Source organism: Callospermophilus lateralis, chromosome 8, assembly GCF_048772815.1.
Source record: "Callospermophilus lateralis isolate mCalLat2 chromosome 8, mCalLat2.hap1, whole genome shotgun sequence".
In the NCBI taxonomy this organism is placed as follows: Eukaryota; Metazoa; Chordata; class Mammalia; order Rodentia; family Sciuridae; genus Callospermophilus; species Callospermophilus lateralis.
The window spans coordinates 102,005,240-102,013,548 of record NC_135312.1 but is presented as its reverse complement, the minus strand read 5'-3'; the positions used below and the strand labels follow the sequence as shown (position 1 = coordinate 102,013,548).

At 34.6% G+C, this 8,309-nt stretch overlaps 1 protein-coding gene across 2 annotated transcripts in view; it reads left to right on the top strand.

The window, feature by feature from the left end:
- Positions 1-5,025: 5,025 nt before the first annotated feature.
- The window catches only part of Mmrn1 (multimerin 1), a 52,861-nt gene continuing 49,577 nt past the window's right edge, over positions 5,026-8,309 (top strand). For both annotated transcript variants that reach the window (XM_076864794.2, XM_076864793.2), the window contains exon 1: positions 5,026-5,609. In XM_076864794.2, the coding sequence (XP_076720909.2) occupies positions 5,026-5,609 (584 nt within the window). The remainder of the gene's footprint in view (positions 5,610-8,309) is intronic.

The following is an 8,309-nucleotide window of genomic DNA, read 5'->3' as shown; positions in this document are numbered from 1 at the left end:
TACTTTTTGATGTGTTTTAGTTTGGATAATTTCTTTTTAAATTTTCTTCAAGTTAATTGATTCTTTAATTTTTTTCTGGTGAGCTTTTAAGCTTTTCAAATGAGTATTTTCTTAATGATGTCACATTTTGGATTCCTAACACATTTTTACTTTTCCTTTTAAGTAATTTTGTCGGATGAAATTTTCTTTCTGTGCAGACATGTAGTCCACTTTTCTACACCATTCTAGAATAGTTATTTTAAATTCTCTGTATATTTTCAATATCTGGGCTTTTTTTTTTTTGGATCCTTTTCTATTGAGGATTTCTTACATGTCTATAGGTCAAATTTTCTAATTTCTTCATTTGCCTCACAAAATTTGATTATATGAGAGACATTATGTGTAATGGAACAATAAAAAGTGTAGTAAATAATATTTATCTCAGAGACGTATATACCGTTATCCTGTCCTGCCTTAATATGGGGACTAAGTAACCCCAATTTGTAATGAGGCAGGTCTAATCTAAACCAAAATCAGTAAAGCTGTAATTAATTTAACTCATCATGGTTTTAAAATATGTCAAAGTCCATAACTGGGAATTTCTTTTAACTATACTTGATACCTGAGCATCGGCTAAGCTTGGGAGTTCTCTTTGTTCTTTGCAATACAGAAAAAAAAGCTCTTGGTGCTGTGTGAGGCCTATAATTAAGATACAATATTATGTGCTGCTTTAACATCTAAAACCAAGGGCATTGGATGGACTAACCGCAAGTTCCTTTCCCTACTCTGCTCTTGAGGATAAAGTCTCCTAGCCAGATGATCCCTCTTATCAAGAAGGCCAGGCGCAATTCCTGTTTATCACTGATTAGTGGGTTTCAACTTTCTGCCAGCCCACAGAATTATTCAACCAAGCCAATGATACACTCTTTTGGAAGCAGGGAACATGCCACTCTTGCTCTTACAAAACCTGCCTCCAATAGTCCTTGAGTGTTCACTTTGCTTCTGAGCATGACCCTGTGTGGTATGCTATTTTCTTCTCCCCAGGGCTGTGAGTGCATGTATGAACTGGTGTTGTCTCATCCATCTATTGCTGGGTGTTACATGTTCAGTCATCCTCAGAACCCTAGAGTGGGTATTTGTCCCTCGCTAATGCAGTAGAGAGGGGTGATTAAAACACTGTGAAAAGGGCTGGTGGTGTAGTTCAGTGGTAAAGCACTTCTGAGTTCAATCCCTAGTACAAAAACCAAAACACTGTTAGGGGAGATCTCCTTCTGCTTTACTCCAAAAATGTGCTCAGCCAGGCCTCAGCATGTCTCAAAGTTATATATTTGAGTTCTCTTTCACGCTCTTCAACAAGTCTTTGGAGGGCTAGGCAGGGACCACAATGGAGCCTTATTATTATATTTTTCAGGATGAAACCCAAGACCTTTATGCATGCCAGGCAAGTATTCTACCACTGAGCTGCATCCCCTCAATATCTCCCTGTTTTTTTTTTTTTTTGGTTAGGACAGGGTCTTACTAATTTGCTGAGGCTTGCCTCAAACATGTGATCCTCTTGTCTCAATGTCTCTAGTAGCAAAGTTGCAGATTTGCACCTCTGTACCTGGCTACTGGCACTTTTCTGACTCCCCCCACCCCCATCAGCAGGAAAACAAGGGTTGTGGCACCCCAATGCATCTGGTGAGGTGGAAATTTAACCCCCTTTGCTGGGAGGGGTGGGGTTTTCATTTTAGTGTTTGGTGGGAGTAATTATCTTTTTTAAAGTTTTCTGGTGGATAATTTTCTAGTACATCTATTTACATTGCTTTCTGTCTTTTGAGGCTATGAGAAGTGCAATAGAGCTCCCTTCCTTTACTTCCTCACACATCCATAGCTACATCTATCCATTCACTGATTCAATAAATATTTTCTGAGTGCCTATGAAACACTGTTCTGGATTCCTGGAATGGCGAAGTGTTCTGTCTTCCTGGAGGCTCTTTTCTAGCAAATGAAAGGACTGTAATAATACCTGTGCTGTCAAGGACATGACATCATCAGCTCCTACAATTGTATGCAGGAATTAAAATAGATGCCCAACAGAAATGAAATAAGCAGTTACTATTAGACTAAAGGCAAACTTATAAAAACCTAAAACATTCCCTCTAATTTCATAACCTCTGACTAATAGAAATCATTAGATTCTTAGAAGTATCTAAACTCAGGAGTGAAATAAAAATAAAAAATTGAAGCTGGACTTGGTAGCTCGGTAAGGTGGCAGCTATAATCCCAACATCTTGGGAGACTGAGGCAGGAGAATAATGAGTTCAAAGGCAGCCTCAGCAACTTATTGAGGCCCTAAGCAACTAAGCAAGAACTTGTCTCTAAATAAAATATAAAAATGGTTGGGGGATGTGGCTGAGTGATTGAGTGTCTCTGGGTTCAATCCCCAGTACAAAAAAAAAAAAAAAAGAAAAGAAAAGAAAAGAAAGAGAGAGAGAGAGAAGAAAAGTAGCTTAAAATTGTTTAAGAAGATGAATTTAAAACAATTTGAAAATTATTTTTTTACAGTTTTTCTAAACTTAGAAGTCTATTACTTCTTTGGAGGGCACTAGCAAATGGTAGAATATAAATTAAAACTAAATTGTGTGTTCTATGAGTCACTAGTGTGTTACCCTGTGAAGTTATTCTTAAACACTAATTTTCTATAAGTAAAATGAGAAGAGAATATTTATATAGCATGGTTGTTATAATTATATAGCATGCCAAATTTAACTTATGCACCACATTGTTTCATCAAAATCATGAGGAAACTTGTTTCTTTCCTTTCCCAACCCTTTTGCTGCATACATGTCACTCCCTTTATTCACATGTAAAGGTAATATGTTTTGAATATTTTCAACCAACAAAAAGTGGGGAAAAATATTTTTAACAATTCCAAATGACAGAGTAAAGCTATAAGGAAATATTATTTTGAATGTTTTAAGAAAATAAAAAATTCTTATATGAAAAATAAAGTTATATAATACCCATAGCCTTTTATGAAGCATAACTCTTGAAGCCATAAAAATAGCTTCAACTAATACATAACACAATCTACAGTGAAGTCCTCAGTCTAAGGTTCTAGTTTAACTCACATTTGTATTTTTCTAACTTAATAAAATACATTTTGTATTTTTTTTCTAGTGGTTAGAAAATAAATTTATGTGAGTTGTAAAGAAACCCAGAAGAGACTGAGGTAACCCAATTTGCAGTGTGTATTCAATCCTGATAATGATACAATGAAAAATGACATTAAAATCTCCTGAGAGCTCATAACATAATGAATTTTATGTTTTATTTTTATAAAATGCTCAAAGCAAATAAGTTAGCAATATGGTAAAAACATAACTTAATATAAACAGTCTAATGGAAAATAGGGATGTAGCAGAATGAAGAGGTCCAACTATATGAACTAACAGCAAATTTAATTCAATAATAGTATTTAAAGTATCTGGAAGAAGCAATGATCTGAGTATTGTTCTGTCAGTCATTCTAGGAATACTATTTTTCTTAATTTTATTTGATGGCTATTAGTGAATATCAGCAGAATTTGAAGTTAGGTCTCTGATAGTTTCTGTAGTACAAAGACTATGTCTCTAATTAAGAGCAGATCCATATACCTAAAACCATCAAATATCCTGTGTTTAGAACTAGGGACAAGAACACATATTTACAATAACACAGGAGCCAAATGGAAGCAGGTTTCCAATTTTCCAATTCTGGAAAAAAAAATTCTATGATGAATATTTAGCAAGAACCTAATGCCTGGCAAAGAAGTTGACAAAAGATTAATTAGACATGTATCTAATCTTTAAATAACATGTAAATGACCATTAAAAAATTGATATCCAGTAATATTCCTGATTTCCTTTGTAATCCCACCATCATCTAAGAGAGAGTGCCTTGCATCGACTGAAGGTTTAGATTATTACTAAATGTGAGGATAAATTCTTATAACTTAACATATATTTGTCTAAGGTATATAGGTACATGATAAGGAATTTTGCAGATGAAAGAGGTTAATAGAATCCTAGGAATCAGAGATTTGCTGGAGAAATGATATCATACATCTCATGAAGCACCACTACTGAAAAAAAAAAAGTAAACCTAGAAAAATCTTTTGATCAATTTAGTTCTCTGTGCACTACAGCAAAGATATATGTGTGTTTTATATGATACTATTTAATTTATTTTCATATGACTCATTTTTCTTCATTTATTTCAGTGGTACACACAACCTCTAGAAAATTAGTGCTAAAAATAGATAAGGTGACATTCTAATTATTCCTTCTATTAGTCAGTGTCAGTGGCAGAGTTCTAAGAACAAAATTTAAAGCAAGTTTCTTTACAATTATTCAGGCTTCCTTTTTTGTTATTATAATCATTGAGATTAAGTTCAAGTAATGATGCAGTTGAAGGTGTTTATAAATACCCTAATTTTTAATAACTCATCTTGTGATGTATGAAAGACAGACACTGTAAAGGTGTTTTTCTTTATTTATGTGCTTGTAAGTATACATTTGTATAAAATGTGACTCTCTGGATATGGCACAGTGGAAAAGAAGTATCACAAAATGTTTTCTCCATTTCCTATGTCCAGAACAAAATGTTAAGCTTTTTCCTTTAGCCTCTATAAACAACATTCCATAGTTCCCATTATCCATGTGAAGTTTCTCTTCAAAATCATGTGTATACTTCGGAAGGAAAGTTGCTCATGGTTTTCTCATTGGGTTTTCCTGATAATAATTGTGTTCTTTTTCCCATTTTCCCTTAGTTTTGTCAGAGGTCCTTCTACCACATCCATAGATCCATCCTAGCAGAGGTCACAGATCACAAAAAGCCTGCAGAAACAGGAAATCCAACTTCCTGAGTCCACCACAAAACACAGAAACCTGTTTCCTCTACACATCTCAAATTGGCAAAGTTCTGTCTTAGCACATTCAGTATAGAAGCAGACATCCCAAAGGCTTGAAGGAATTTATCTTCAAATTTCACATGAATTTTTCTTTGTTGTTTTAATCTGTTGAGATGAAGGGCACAAAGTTATTTTTCCTGCTTTCAAGTTTATGGAGTGGGGGCATTGGGCTTAACAGCACTGAGCATTCTTGGACTATACCTGAGGATGAAAACTTCCAGAAGAATATGGCCTTTTCTTCAGTAAATAAAAAACAAAGTCTCCGAATGCAGTCAACCTCTCAGATCCCATCTGCTGAGAGAGTTATAATACCTGAAGCCAGAACTTCTGAAGAGAATCCTCTACAATCCTTGCTGCCTCCCTCTGAGACAAGCATCCTCCCTGAAGGTACGAGAAACCCAACACTCACACCCACAGGGAAGACAGAAGAAGGGGTGGTGGGGCTTCAAAATCTTACCCTCCCAACTGAGTCCAGCATCAAGGTCAGCCCTGGAGCAGAGATGGTCATTCTTTCTAATTCCACCCTGAAATTTCTTCGGAGCTTTGCCAGAAAGTCAAATGAACAAGACATCTCTTTAAATTCAGTTAGAGGCATGGGAAATCGATCGCCAAGAGAAACGTACCTCAGCAGAGGAGACAGCCCTCAAAGTCAACGATCCAGCTATCAAAAATCAAGTTTTGAAACCACTAGAGGAAAGTAAGGAACACTTTTTTTTATTTTTTTCTGTGTCTGACTAGAAATTCTATAAGATTATAAGCTAACTTTTTGCTTGAACTACCTCACTCTCAGAAAATTATTTCAAGTTCAAGATAAAATCAGATCATAATTGTAATCCCACTATTACAATTTTTACCTTACCTAGTCGAGAAAAGATGAACAAGTAAAATGCAACAATTTTATTTTATCTGATATAATCAGAATCACTTTTTTTATTCAATTATGCAAATATTGTTAACTTGGAATAGTCACTACCAAAGTAGCAACATGGTGGCTTAATTAGGTTTTTATTTAGTTCCATGTGTTATTTGTGTTCAGAACTACAACATCCACAACTTGAAAGAAAAGTTCTCCATTTTTTTAATGGAGACATAAACAGATGTGAAAATTAAAATAGGAGAATTGTAGAAAATATACAGTAATCAATCATCAGACCAAACCAACTGAGTTACAGTATGCAAAAATACTTTTTATATAATTAGGCTGAGGTTGTAATTCTAGCTCTAGGGCTGTCACAACCCATGACTTGGAGTAAATCAACCAATCTTCCTAAGTTTTAATTTCCTCAAATGTAAAAAAGATATCATATGGGGAATGCAGATAAAAGTATAATTTTATGGGTTTATCATCCAGATTCAAAATAATGAAAAATGCTTATACAAATGATTCTCACAGGAAGGTTCTCAACAAATCATATTTTATTAGCATTGTTATCATATTGTGTTCATTGTCATGAATGTGATAAATTAGAAAAGACTACTTATGTGTTGATTTCAAATTAAAGTTAGTCCAGTGTCAATTGCTGAAGTGAAATAATAAAACCAAGATTAAAGGAGTATTGTTAGAGAGGGCTTTCAAATAGACTAAAAACCAAACAAAAACAAAGAAAAAACAGTCCTGGCTCAGCTAGTGTTTTATTCCTTTTAAAGCTCATAGTCATCAATGTGTTTGGAATACTGGAAGCTGAGGGTTACAAAATTAAACTTGTAAAATAATTTTACCTGTAATAAAATGATTTCAATACACCAAACATGCTTGGGATCTAAATTAAGTTAAATTTCTTTCTAATAATATTTTAAAAGTAAAATAGTAGTTGGCACCTGCTGCATGACGACATTTGTTCAAGCTGGTGCTGATACAAAGGTGAGGAGCAAGACACTGGGAAGAATACAAACCAATGAATTTGTGAATAAGTATTTCTTATTATTTGAGTCATTTTTACCATATCCCAAAGGTTATGCAATTTGTAAAAATATAGGTGTATATCTGATTTTAATTAAAACTTTATTCCCTTAGAATTTATTTACTTGAAATTTTTAACTGTAAAATCAATACTACAGATTACAAAATGCTCAACGTGGGATGAGTAGGTTTTGTCTATAATAGAGAGTTAACGAACATGTATTAATCTTGTTTATTTTGGGGAACAGCAGAATTGTGCCTATTCAATATTAATGACATATATCACTGAGAGCATACAGGGGCATATTTTCAGTGATAGCAAAATCTTTGTGCTTACTAGGTGCACAATAAATATTTAAGAAAATTAAATGTGAAATACGTGGGTCAATTTGTGAATATGAAGAAGACTCTTTCCCAAAGACATATTATTTTTCCGTGGCAAAGTGTGGTTGATTTGTTATAAACTCATCTTCCTTTTTTTCCATCCTATCATTCTTGGAATGTTATAGTAGTTCTTAGTAAGAAGAATACTTCTATCTATGACAACTTCCTTTCCACATGGTTATTCTGGTGCATTTTTGCGTCATCATGCATTTTCTCTCATTTTAGCGCTGCAGAACTCTTAGCTACAACAGAGCTATGGTTTCTTGTGTGGCAGAGTGGGTGTTAATCAGTGACCAAGCACCTTGAAATGGTTGGGGAATAAAAGAAGAAATTAGGACTAGGGTATTTATGTGTTGAACATGTATTGGCTGAACACCTAATCTGACTCCAGTGCTATGGTTATGCTAGGAGTCAATAGTAAGCAAAAACACTTACATGCCCTGTGGGAGGGGTGGGAAGAAGAAAAACAAGAAATCACAAATACTGATGTTGAATCAAACAGCAGTACACATTCTGAATGAAGCTACTAAGTGTGTAACAGGTGAAGGAACAGCCTGCCATTCTTTTACAGAGTCAGTGAGCCTAACCTGAGAGGACAATAGGTACAATGAAGTGTTGATGTAATCCAACTTCCTTAGCTTCTCCCACATTCCCCAACCCCTGCACACATGCATCTCAATCTTCATCATTTCAGTAAAAGATTAATTGCATAATTGTAGAATTTAGATATATCCTTTACATTTTTCTCTCCTTTTAAAAAAATCTTATCTATAAAGTCCTTTAAGCCCTTCAATATTTCCCAAATCCCTCAACTTCTCTCCAACTTTGCTACCACCATTCTATTCCCATCCACCAATAGAGGACACAGAGACTAATCCACAAAGTTACAACTATCTTATATCTGATAAAGGGGCTAAAAGCATGCAATGGAGGAAGGATAGCATCTTCAACAAATGGTGCTGGGAAAACTGGAAATCATTTACCAATAATTTTCTAACTGGTCCATATTCTTCCACACTTGTCTTCCATGATCTATGCCCCATGCAAGTGAGAGATATTTTAGACAGTTAAGTCAGATTAATGCATTTCATTGGATGTAAGACTTCATCATTG